The sequence below is a fragment of the Manis pentadactyla genome, chromosome 14 (assembly GCF_030020395.1).
Source record: "Manis pentadactyla isolate mManPen7 chromosome 14, mManPen7.hap1, whole genome shotgun sequence".
Classification (NCBI taxonomy): domain Eukaryota; kingdom Metazoa; phylum Chordata; class Mammalia; order Pholidota; family Manidae; genus Manis; species Manis pentadactyla.
Genome location: NC_080032.1, coordinates 57,374,341 through 57,387,187, shown reverse-complemented (window position 1 = coordinate 57,387,187; position 12,847 = coordinate 57,374,341). Strand labels below are relative to the sequence as shown.

General features: G+C 54.4%; 1 protein-coding gene across 1 annotated transcript; it reads right to left on the bottom strand.

The window, feature by feature from the left end:
• Positions 1–2,668: 2,668 nt before the first annotated feature.
• Positions 2,669–6,713, bottom strand: TMEM121B (transmembrane protein 121B). The gene has a single exon (XM_036932488.2). The coding sequence runs from the start codon at positions 6,564–6,566 to the stop codon at positions 4,932–4,934; it is 1,635 nt and encodes a 544-aa protein (XP_036788383.2). The 5' UTR covers positions 6,567–6,713; the 3' UTR covers positions 2,669–4,931.
• Between the last annotated feature and the right edge of the window lie 6,134 nt (positions 6,714–12,847).

Sequence of the window (12,847 nt, the reverse complement as noted above, 5' to 3'; positions counted from 1 at the left end):
GAAGTAGCATGTGACCCAGTAATTGGCGTACATTAGGAGCTGAGTCAGTGTTGGCTCAGTGAATATTGTGCGACAGTGGAAACAGTGGAGTCTATAGATTATATATTACAGAAAAACATAAAGCACCTGCCACCCCTGCTCATGGGAACAGGCTGTGGAATTGGGATGCCCTGTAACTTTCTGTCAGGAGGGGACCCTAGGTGGATGTCTGCTTCCCCCTCATGGCACATCACCCCTAAGAAGCTGCCAAGTCCACCTCCTTCCTTTGGGCCTCTCCCGGATCCTGACACTGCATCCACACCCCTGGCCTGGCCATTTAGGATGTTTAAGGTAGGCAGGGCACCCTGTTGAGCCAGCCTTGCCTGTTAGAGGTACATGGAGTCCCTCTGATTTGAAGGATGACAAGAAGTCTTGTCCAATGTGCCTCCCCACACACTGGAACCTAGATTCCTTTCCTAGGAGGAGTAGCTCCTGGAGCTATTAACACCTTAGTACAAATTAGTTTACTGGATCCTTCCTTTCTGAATAGAGAGGATCTTCTGCAGTGACCTGAGAGGAGGAGGGGGCAGAAAGGAGAGCAAAAAGCACAGGTGGCTGGCCCCTACTCTGCTTGCGCCAAGACAGAGGCATCCCTTGGTTGACTTGTGCTCAATGCCTCTGCCGTGGGACTCACATGGAGTATGAAAAACAGCCTTGCTCTTTTGCAAGAACAGCACAGCTGTAATGAAGGGAAGCTGAACCCAGTTAACAGCTGAAGTCTGAAGGCCGCCTGGGGCTGTGCAGGTTTGGGAAGCAAACAGGCCTGGGCTGCCTCTGGATTCTCTTCCTGACTTAGTGTGGCATTCAGACAACTACACCCTCATCCTGACCCCAGGAAACTGGAGGTAAAGCTCCCTCGGGGGCAGCCATGAGGATGAAATGAGCTGATGTGCATCCAGCGCCGCCACATGGGCAAGCACGGGATGTATTCCCCATCCTTCCTGGGGAACCAGAACCCCAGCATCAGCTTCGCAGCCCAGGCAGGCCCTGCCTCTTCTGATAGGTCACCCCCACTCCGCAGCTTCCTTGTCCTCAAAGTGCCTTCAGACTGGCTCTGGCCCACCAAGATCAGGGAGAGCTAGCTCCCTTCATAATAGGGACTGTGTAGATATTTAACACATGCTTAAAGCTAATCATTTTACATCTAGATTTAGGAAGACATGAGGAATTGATCTTATGTTCTGTAATTATTTTATGTACACATTTTGTCCCCCATTATAATTATAAATGTCTTGAGGAAAAGGACCAATTTTGCCTGTCACCTCATTCTTACTGCAGCCTTGGGAGGTAGGTAATATTACTCTAGTTTTGTGGAAGATGAAAGTTCCCAAGAGTCTGGTGAGTGCCCCAAGCCACAGCTAGTGGGAGGCAGAGCAGCCCAGGGCCACACTTCTCCCACACTCGGATCTTCTCTCGGCCTTCGGGTCAGACCTGGGGTCAGACCACCGTGTGGCCTTGGGAATGGCCAGAGGCATTGCAGACAACACCACAGAGTGGTCTGAATAGCACCAGCTGTCCCTGTGCTAAGGGATTTCATTTTTGTACAGACCCAATGATCTTAGACTTTGTGTTATAAAAAACAAACAAACATGGCCTTGTCCTTCTCATTCACAAGAATTCGTGCTTCTGGCTGGGGCAAGAGTAACAGAGGGTGCAGAGGATTTAAAAATAAGTCTCTCGGTCTTTCCCCCTTCGGTAGGTTATTCTTAGAAAGAAATGGGCGTGAAACCCCAGGTGGCTGGGGAAATCACTCAGGCTGTGAGCCATCCAAGTTAGAAAGACCAGCTGGACACCCACTAGGTCAGGGCAGAAGCCACCCTGCCTCCCAGAGCAGCACACCAACTGCCTAGGAGGGAAGTGCCAAGGTATGCCCATCATGTTAACACAAACCCATAAAGTGATGACAGATGTCACCGTGACATTTAAGAACTTAGTAAGGAAACCAGGACAGGGAAGATCTTAAAACCAACCACACAGGAAGTTTGCCACAAGTCTCAAGTTTTTTATTTTCAGAACAGAGGCTGGTTTTATTTTTAAAAAGAGAAGGGGAGGCAGGGGAAAGAATGTGATAAATCCAAGGGAGGTGCCACTTGCCTCCTTCCAGGCTCCAACTGCCAGCTAGCTCTCGTCCACAAAATGTGTGGGACCAGAACCAGGGCACGTCTATCAGCAGCCTGCACACAGGTCTGGTCCAACCCCTTTTAAAAATGGTAAGGAGTCAGAGGCTCAGATGGAGGACGCATCTTCCTTGCTCAAATGGTAGAGGCAAGCAATTTGCATTCTGGGACCAGCATTCCTTCCTGTGAAGTGTGCTGCGGCTATAAGCCTCTGAACAGTGCACCTCCTGTTTCCCAGACCCATGGGGAACATCTCCAGTTCTACACTACACCACAGATGGCCCTAAAGCAAGAAAAATTGAGCTTTAGGGCTCATTTCTTATTGTAAATGGGGCAAGGGAAGAAGTAAAAGGACTCAAGAAAGACACGCCAGAAGGAAGAGGCTAATCCCAGAGCACAAAGTGCTTGCACCTGTATGTTCAGAAGCAGATGGTGGGGGTGGGGGTGGGGGTGGGGGTGGGGGTGGGGGTGGGGTGGGGTGGGGTGGGGGTGGGGCGGCGGTGGGGCGGCAGACAGAGCCTGAATGGGACCAGCCTCTGCAGAACTAGCCTGCTGGCCATCTGCCTGGACGTGCCCAGGGAACAGGCAGTTTATGGGAACTTATCATGGCCTCCCACCAGAAACCCAACCACACTCAGAGACTGTCAGTCACTCATCAGGGAGACCACCATCCAAACAGAAGAAAGGGGTGGGGCAGGGGCCAGCCAGGGCTGGCCATGGCTCAGACAGAAAGTCCTTTCGCAGTCACTGAGATTAGGTAGCAGAGAAACAGCAAAGCTGGAGAGAGGACACAGGAACACAGTGCACCCATGGGGCCCATCCAGGGCCTGTGCACCAGTACTTTGAGCACATGGAATTCAAAGGGAAAAAAAGAGGAGTCCAGAGGGAGATGGAGGGAAGGCAGAAAAAAAAAATACATTGCAAAATCCAGCCAGGGGATAACTGGATCTGGTAGGGTGAGGGGCTGGGAACCCATAGCACATTGGGTGTAAACATTTTCCCTCTACTGCTCCCACTGGGAGAGTAAGGGAGGCTCAGAAGAACTCTTGTCAAGGTAATTGACCATCAGCCCCTCTTGTGTCTTTGTGTGCAGGGATGTCTTGTGAACAAGCCCTCAAGGAGTTGGGAGTGAGGGGAGGGGCCCCAAGCAGAAAAATGGGGCCCAGAAAACAAGGGTGATGATGTGCCACTCAAAGCCCATGAGTGACAGAGTCAAAACTATAGTCCATGCCTTCTGACCCTTTGTCCAGGGTTCATCACGCACACAGAACTTCCCTAAGAAGGAAGAAGGGGAAACAAAAATTCTAACAATCCCCCCCACCCCATCCTATTGTGGGGTGGAGAGTGAGTATTTCCTGGCCTTGCTGCCAACTGTCCTCCTGTGCCTCCCCTAAAAACACTTACCCTGCCTCAGACTCCCAGAGTGATGCCTGTAAGTGGGCTTGTATGTCTATAGACCACCGACACTGTCAGTAGGCAACCCCTGGGGACCCTTGTCATCAGCCTCAACAAGACGAGTACCAGGAAGGAGGGAGAGTGGGGTAGTGCTTGCCCACCCTGTTCCATGCATCCTGCCTTTTCCCTAAGACTCTCCTAACCAGAGCAGAGGACACAGGCCACCACCACCTTTCTCATCTATTCAAAGCTTCCAAAAGGAAGGAAGATGGGGGGATTGAATTTTACTCCCTTGGGCCCACAGGAGGCCCAATTTCACATGTGTCCAGTATTCCCAACAAAGCTGTTGTTCTGAGCCAAGAACTGGCCCAGCCAGCTCAGGAAAGATAAGAGTTCTGTGTAGAGGGGGTGGGAAGAGCAGGGAGGCAAGCCAATGGCTAATACTCCACAGACCCTGTAATAACACTGGCACCAACCCCCGCTGGACCCAGTGGCCATACTGAATGCAGCTTCTGAATATTCTGTCCTCATTTTTTCCAAGCAGCATCAGTGCGTGAGGCAACACAAGTTGAAAGCACAGAGGTAGAAATGCTCACTCACCCAAGGAAGGGTGTGGTTTGGTCCTTGGAGTAGGACCCTCCCCTCCCCACTAGCGGAGGGGAGAGGAGTGGGGCCGAGGAAGGTCCTGGGCGAGCCTCTCCCTTGGAGTAGAGCAACTGGCTGTTCCCAGGAGCCTGGCCCTTTCTGGGAATTCATGGCCACAGATTCAGTAACATGAGGCAGGTGGTGGTGTGTGTGGTGGGGAGCCTCCCCTCCCGAATCTCCTACCCATGGCAGGGGGCCGCCAGGTGGACTAAAGCAAACACCACCACACTCACACAGACACAGACTTTGCACCTGCCATCTGGAAGAAATCCAACTGACACATCAGGAAACGGTGGATTCTGAGTCAATTTCAAGGCTTGCTTGGGACGACAGCCACTAAGCACAGCCTAGAAGAAGCAGCCGCTTTCAAGCAGGGGGGATGGCCCCCAGCACGCCTGCCCAGGCAGCCCCTGTCCTCCATTCTCCCTCACAATGGGGAGGAATCGGAGTGGAGCTGGGAAACGCCAGTTGCAGAGGCACCCAGCTCCTGGGAGACCAGGATTAGGGGAGGGCTTGGAGAAGGGAGCCCAGAGCAAGTGGGTGTCCTCCTCCTACTGGCCGCTGGTCTCCCTCAAGCAGTCTTGTCCAGAGGGGTGCAGAAGGGCCCGCCGGTCCTCAGCCCTATTAACAGTTACATCTTCAGAACAGAACCGGATCAAATCTGGGAGAGGAGGTCAGAGGACAAGGGAGCCGGGAGTCTCTCAGAGCGGAGCAAGCCTCCCTCCCTTGCGCCCCTCAGTTCTGGGAGGCCACAGCCAGGGTGTTGACATAGCCATGGGCGCCCCCCTCATTCTCTGAGATGCAGTGGCCCAGCTGGGAGCCTCCCTGAGGTGGGGGCGGGGGCACCGGGTTAGAGGGCGGAGCACCGTAGCTCCCTCTACCCCGACTGGGGGAGGCCCGACTCCCCCGGGCCCAACAGCCCTCCAGGGCCTCCAGGCCGCGGCAGCCGAGGAAGAAGAGACTCTTGAGCATGAAGACCGAAAGGGGCTGCTGGTAGCTCACCACCAAGAGGCAGCGCAGCGCCAGCAACGGCACATCCACCAGGCAGCCGCCCAGCAGGCGCAGGAGGCGGCTGCAGCTGCCTGGCCCCGCGGCCTGGCCCCAAGACGGGGCCGCTGCCGCGGCGTGGAGCTCGTACAGCCAGAGCACCGGCGAGGCTAGGGTCAGGAAATAGACGGCGATGAGCAGGTAGCGCAGGTGAGCGGGGAGCGGCACACGGCCTTCCAGCATCAGCTCCACCAGAGTGAAGCTGTCGAGCAGATCCAGACACGTGCCCAGGAAGCAGCCAGCGGCGCGGTGCTCCTGGGGCTGCAGGAGTAGGGGTCCCGCGGAGCCCGGCGGCGCGCCCGCCTCGCTGATGGCGCGCACCAGGCTGTAGAGCAGGGGCACCGATAGCGCCATAGTGAGGCGGAAGCCCGTGGTGCCGAAGGGCGCGCGCAGCTCGATGAGGTCCAGGATGGACGTGCCCAGGATGAGCACCACCTTGGGCGTGAAGGCGATGGAGTAGATGAGCCAGGCCAAGTAGGCGAAGGCGAACTCGCCTGCCGAGCCAGCGGCCCCCGGGGCGCTCCCCGGGCCGCCGCGGCCCCCACGCGCCTTGGCCCCTACGGAGGCGGCGGCATGGTGGTGCTGATGGTGGCCGTGTGCGCTGCCCGCCGCGCCGCCCCGACGGCCTCGGCTGTTCTTGGTGAAGAAGATGGCCCAGCCCACCACAACCACCAGGTCGGTGGCGATCCAGGAGCACCAGTACAGGTCGGTGACGGCGATGAGGTACAGGTCCAGCAGGCCGCCCTGCGCCAGGAGCAGCACCACGGACAGCGCCTGGTGGCCCCAGCGGCAGCCCACGCCGGGGGCGCAGCCGCGGCGCCGACCCCTGCGGCCGGGCCGGGCGGGGCGGCCGCAGCAGACGCAGCAGGAGGTGGCGCGGCCCGTCCCCGCGCCGCCCGCACCCCCGGCCGAGCGCCCCCCGGGGCCCCCGACGGTCGCGGCCGCAGCGTCCCCGCCGGAGTCGGCGGCAGTCATGCCGCAGGAGGAGGTGGGCGTGGCGGCGGAGGGGGCGCCCGCGGGCGCCAGGGGCCCGGGGAGCGCGGCAGCTGCCGGCACCAGCGGCTTGCTGATACTGATGCTCTCGTCCTCGTCGTCCCGCTCGGCGCCGGTGCTGCTGCTCGGCGAGCCGCCGCCCCCGCCTCGCCTGCCGCCGCCCGCGCCCCGGCTGGTGCCGGTGCTGGAGCTGCTGTCGGCAGAGCCTCTCCGGTCGCGCGAGGAGCCCACCCGGAGGAAGAGCGGCTGCAGCCGGGCGGTGGCGGGGGGCGGCGGGAAGGGGCCGGGCGCGGACGAGACCGAACGGCGGTTGCCGCGAGCCGGGCGCATTGTCCTCCGAGGGGCTCCCTCCCCGCCAACCGCGCGCCGGCGGGCGGCGCGGGGAGCCGGGCCAGCCGCCGCCGCCTCCTCCCAGCGGCGGGGCCTCGCGCCCGGGCGGGCGGGCGACAGCGAGACCCGGACTGGAGCCGGCTGACTGGGCGCGCCAAGCCGCGGGCATGCGGGGCGCGGGGGGCAGAGTGGAGCCCACCGTGGTGACGCCGCGCGGCGGGGCGGGGGCGGACGAGCCCCGCCGGGAGGAGAGGGAGCTGGCGGCGCGGAAACCAGGACTGGATTCTGGGGGAAGGAGGCGCAGAGGCCAGGGAAGGAGAAAGCCTGGCTCGCGGATCAGCGGGAAGACGGGGGTGGGGGGTGCTGAGGCGGGAGGAGCGGGAAGGAGCGGGCACACCTAGGAGCCCCACATTCCCACGGAAGTCGCTCCCAGGTCCCAGCAGCTGGAGCGTTAGTGATCCAGTGGACCTCGCCTCTGAGCACCAGACTCGGGCGACAGGTACCGGGGTCTGCTTCTGGCCAGCACAGCTTCTGTGGCGCGCAGCAGGCCGCTCCGGCCTCCGCCCTCTCCCCTCCCCTTCAGGCACTTAAAGTAACGGAGTAGGCAGGCGACCCTGACTGAAAGGACCAGGAACGGCAGCCCCAGACAGGGCTTCCCACGCACTCTGTGCCCCTGGGTTCCGAGAGCAGGCCTGGGGGAAGCCTGATTTCCTTGAGTGGTGCCGTCGCCCAGTGTAAATGGGCCACAGGTGCAAGAATGGCCCATTTGCCCCAGCCAAGAGGGGCTCTCGGTATTCTTAGGTTTTTAAAGCAGGTATTGGAAATAACAGCACACATAACTTAACAGAGAGGAAAGTAATGGGACATTTAGAGTTATGGGTACCATCACAAAAACAGTCTCAAAGTGGGTTATGGTGTATGTTACAGCCGGATGGCTGGGTGGACAGAAAGCAAAGTGGTCGTACATTTCCGAGCTTGGAGCACATCCTGACTCAACCCCTGGACTTAGCCTGGGGCAGGCTCTCCAGCAGCAACTCAGGAAGGCACTGGGTTGAGTTATGCCTATAGGAGTTAGGGGAGAACAAAATGACTAGAGCAGCTGGGGCACAAAAGAAAAAAAACAAAAACCCTGAAGCTCACATGTAATGCAAACGTCCCAGTAACATCAGAGCAAGGCAGGAACCTTGCCTGCCTGTCCTCGACACACTTCAGGCCTTACTTCAGGCCCACTAAAGCTGCTGTTGCTGGGGCGCGCCTTGCCAGACACCAGGCAGCAGGAGGTGGGGTGCAACGAACCACAGCTTGCATGCCCTAAATCTGCCTCTTGACTAAGGGTCAGTTTGAGCCAAACCTGCTTTTCTCTAGTCTCAGGGGTCAATCCATACAAAGAATCCGTGGTGGATGCAGGATTTAGAACTCACAACCTGCACTATTCCACCTGCCCCTGGCACACACCACCTTGGAGAAGCTCTGTAGCCAGCTGGCAAACCAGAGCAGGCTGTGGTGGTGAGAACATGAGCCCTGAGGCCAGGGCCTCTGCTCGGCCCCTTAGCCCATGTGATCTTGAACTGGTTATTTCACCTGTCTGAGCCTTGGGTAAGCCCATGGTGAAAAGGAACCAGTATCACCCTAACAAGCTGTTTTGAGTATTAAGAGAAGTCATGAATTCAAAGGGTTTAGCCTACTGCCTGGTTTGGAGCATGTACTCAGTTAAAGGTAGCTGATGTTACCATAATTCCACTTAGCTCTTGTCTGAACCTCCCAGGGAACATTTACTCATAGCACAGGCTGCTAATGACTGTTTTCTGGGCCTCATTCCTTCCTAAAGCCACATTCAGAGTTGTGCTCTCCTACAGCTTTGCACTTCGGTAAGTGCTAGGGACCAAACTGCTCTCATTAGAAGCAGTAGTTCTTGGAGCTGGCCTTCACAGGCTTCCCTGTGAAGTGTGAGATTCAGCTATGCCAACTGGTGCCAGGACCCCACCACATGGGGCAAAGTGGGAGCAGACAACAGATGCAGTTGGCACAGCAGGTCCGTAGATGTCAGAGCTGAGCTAGTCCAGGTTAAAGAGTGGACTGGGGAGCTGCCAACTTCTAATGGGAGCGATTATAGCCAGTCTCCCAGCTCTCCCAGGGGAACACCAGCCAATAGCTAACCTGAAAGCTGACCCAAGACTGATGTTCAAGTTAATGAAGTAGTTGAAGAAGCAAAACCAGCTGATGAAGGCAAAGCGCTGGGCTCCTGAGAGAGCACTGACCAGTCAGTCCCCATTCCCCCTGCCCATGCCCACTCCCAGCCCGTCCCCACCCCTGCCCCACTCCCACACCCTCCCCTCCTCCTCTCACCTGACCAGCCTAGCTCCTCCTCCCACAGGTGCCTCCGGAGGAACAGGTTTCCTCCCTGGTGACTTGGATTATAATAGCCCTTTGAAGTTATCCTTTGTATTTCTGGGAACTGTATTGTCAATTTCTGGGGTCATATTAAATTTCTGTATGAAATTCTCTAGCTCAATTTCTTTCAGATCGGAGGCCCTGAATAAGGATGAGAAATTGAGTATACAATAGAGTAAGTTCGTGGCCTGGGTATGGTGGGATCTCCTCTTTGCATGGGTTTTTTCTAATCTTTCATGTACACACACAAACACACTGTGCTTCTGCCTGGAAAGAGTCTGGCAAAGGCATGACAAGGATGAGAAGAAGGAAGAAACAAAGACTTTCTCATATACAAAGTGGGCGCAAACATCCCCCAAGGATCTAGAAAAGGGAAGACATAGTCACCAAACACATCCTAAGCACCAAAGGTCCACACTAGGTGTCTTACATACAATAGGTGGAAACCCAGAGACAGAGAGGTAAAGGAACTTATTCCAAGTCACACAGGCAGTTAAAGGGCAGAGTTAGGGTTAGATCTAGACTCTCAGCCCAGTGCTTTCACCTGCCACTCTTCTCACAAGCAGGGACAAACTAAGCAGGTTTCAATCAAAAAAATATTTCCCTGAGCATCTGTTAGATGCTGGGCACTGGGTAAGACTCATCTGGAGACCTAATATTCTTATCCTGTAACGGAGATGCCAGGGGCTCACTGTCCTCCTGGAGCAGTGCAGATGGAGTGGGAGGGAGGGAGAGACATCTGAGCCAGCTGAGCAGCAAGGGAAGCTCAGTGAGGCAGCACCAGCCTCTCCTAACACTGAACTGAGGCCCTGCTCTTCACCCATCACTCCTGGTTTGTTGTCACCGCCCTCTCACCTTCACAGCAAGAACAAAGACCAGACCCAAAGGGGACCGTCACATGTGAACAGACATAGCAAGACCCTGTGGTTCTCAATTACAGTCACCACAGACTCTCAGAAGGAAAGGGCAGCTGAAGCAGGATGATTCTGTGAAGCCTCAAAACTACTTGGAGAGCTCTCTGAAGACGACACTATGGCCACTGGATACAGAGATTCTCTGATACCTAGAGCGAGGTGGACCCTTGAGCTGCCCCAGGGATGGCTCACAATGATGCCACCACCCTCCTGGATAAAGGAGGGGTCCCTGCCTCAGTGTCACCAGGTATCAGTCCCTGCTGGGTGCTAGGGTTCCATGGAACAAATAAAACCTGGGTGTCCAGACTGGGAGGGAGACAGACATGTAAACAGTGAAGCACATTAAGTATTATGAAGGTGATGACCAAATTCTATGCAGGGTCCAAAAGAGGCACAAAGTGGAGTCAATAAAGCCTTCAGACATGAGGGGACCTGGGGGCTGTTGTGAAAGGTCAGTGGGACCTGGGGGCTGTTGTGAAAGGTCAGCAGATGCTGGGTAGCATTCAGGAGATGGGGCTGGGTCAGGAGAGCTCCCAGGCTGAAGGGCAGCATGGGTATGGGGCCTAGGTATGCGGTAGCAGGGTACTTGTAAGGGATTCTGAGTATTTGGCGCTGCTTAAATGTCAAGTACACAGGGATAGTGCAGTGAAAGATATGGCTAAGGGCATAGCAAGGGCTGGGCTAGAGGACCTCAAATGCCAGGCTGAGGCTGGGCTGTATTCTGAGACTATGAGGAACTCCTGAAAGCAGAAGTGCAACAGGAACAGATATGCATTTTAGAAAATCTGCTCTGCAATACAGATGACAGATTGGAGGGGAAAGTAGAAGAAGAGACTATGTTCCACCTCTGGCAATACTGTGAATTAAATAATAAAACTTCCCCAACTTATAAAAACACTACAGACAATTTAACACACCTTTAAATGTACAGTTACATGAGAAAGATAACTTTGTGATGCCATAATTGAAGAGAAAACTAAAAACCAGGATGGTAAGTGATGTAAACGTTGCTGTGAGTGCCTGCAAACTAGTCTGTCTCACTAAGGAGAACCAGGAAAAGAGACAGCTCAAAAGAACCCACCTACAGGAACCCTCCTCCACCACTGGTAGGAATGTAAGCTAGTTCAACCATTGTGGAAAGCAGTATGGAGGTTCCTCAAAAAACTCAAAATAGAAATACCATTTGAGGAGAGAATGGGAGGGTAGGGAGGGATAAGGGCGGGGAAGAAGAAAGGAGGTATTATGATTAGCATGTATAATGTGGGGGGTGCGGGAAAGGGGAGGGCTTTGCAACACAGAGAAGACAAGTAATGATTCTACAACATCTTACTATGCTGATGGACAGTGACTGTAATGGGGTTTGTGGAGGGGACTTGGGGTAGGGGAGAGCTTAGTAAACAATGTTCTTCAAAAAAATGAAAATTAATTAATTAATTATAATTTAAAAAAAGAAAGAAATACCGTTTGACCCAGGAATCCCACTCCTTGGAATTTACCCAAAGAATACAACTTCTCAGATTCAAAAAGACATATGTGCATTCCAGGATTAAAGATGGCAGCGTGAGAGGTGAGAGACAGAGGCTTCCTCCTAAAACCACATATAACATGAAAATATAATTAATACAACTAATCCTGAAAGAGCAACAGGAAAGAGGACTGTGCCAGACTGCATACACCTGGAGAAAAGAATAAACCCCATGGAACAGGGTAACATACCAAAGCTGTGCCCCGGTGGAACCCAAGCCCTTCCCCCACCCCAGCTCACTGGCAGGAGGAAGAGAAATGGAGTGGGAAGGGAGTGGAGGCCTGGGACTGATGAATACCTACCTCCGGAGATCTGCTCTGGGAGCACAAAACTACATTTCATGGTGCGTTCATGAAACTCTCATGATTAGGGGATTGGAAAGCTAAGACAGGCAGAATTCCTGGAGAGGGTGAGATTCCAGCTGCTTGTGGAAGGCAGGGATCCATATCTGGCTGCTCTGGGATAAAAGAAAAGCAGGCAGTCTGAGAGACTTCCTAACAAGGAAGCCCTTAGCAAGACGGCTACTAAAGGGGCAAAGAATTGCACAGAGCTTACTGCTCAGGAGAAAGGACAGGTAGACAAAATTTTCTGGGTGCACTCTCCACAGCAGGTTGGGAGCTTTCACGATCTTCAGGTGCTCCACCTTCCTGGCTGGCTACACAGATACAAGGACCCCCTCTGTGATAGGCAGCCTGCTGTGACTTTCTCCTGGCCAGCCCCACCTGGCTTGCAAACTGTCAAACCCTACCCTAGCATTACGCCAGCCAGAGAGAAGACCTGTCTACAGCAACTACAAACGCAAAGCATAGAGGTTTATACCTGCGTGCTCAGCGCACTGGTTCAGGCAGTGCAGAGAGGCATAGCTGCCAGGAAGCAGGAAACAGCTCTTTCCTCCTGTCAGGCACCAATACCACTCCCCTGCAACCCCCGACATTGCTTCAGGGGCTGAGCGGCTCCAGAGAGTAGAGCTTCTGGACACTAGAGGGCGCCATATACAAATATGAAACACCAAAGGAACCTGGTTCAGAGTAAAATTAATATAACTCCTGAGAAAGATGACATGGACCTCATGACCCTTCCTGAAAGGAAGTTCAAAATAAAAATCATTAACATGTTCATGGAGGTACAAAAAGATATTCAAGAACTCAGTAACAAATTTAGGATGGAGATCCAATAATTGGAGAGCACAATGGAGGGTATTAAAAGAAGATTAGCTGTAGTAGAAGAGACAGCACATGGAATAGAAACTAGAGAAGAGGAATACAAAGAAACTGAGGCACAGAGAGAAAAAAGGATGTCTAAGAATGAAAGAATATTGAGAACTGTGTGACAAATCCAAACGGAACAATATTCGCATTATAGGGGTACCAGAAGAGGAAGAGAGAGAGAAAGGGATAGAAAGTGTCTTTGAGGAGGTAATTGCAGAAAACTTCCCCAATCTGTGGAAGGAG

What these genes read in the sequence shown, in the direction of transcription:
- TMEM121B (XM_036932488.2), bottom strand. Translation starts at nt 6,566, where the DNA reads ATGCGCCCGGCTCGCGGCAACCGCCGTTCGGTCTCGTCCGCGCCCGGC.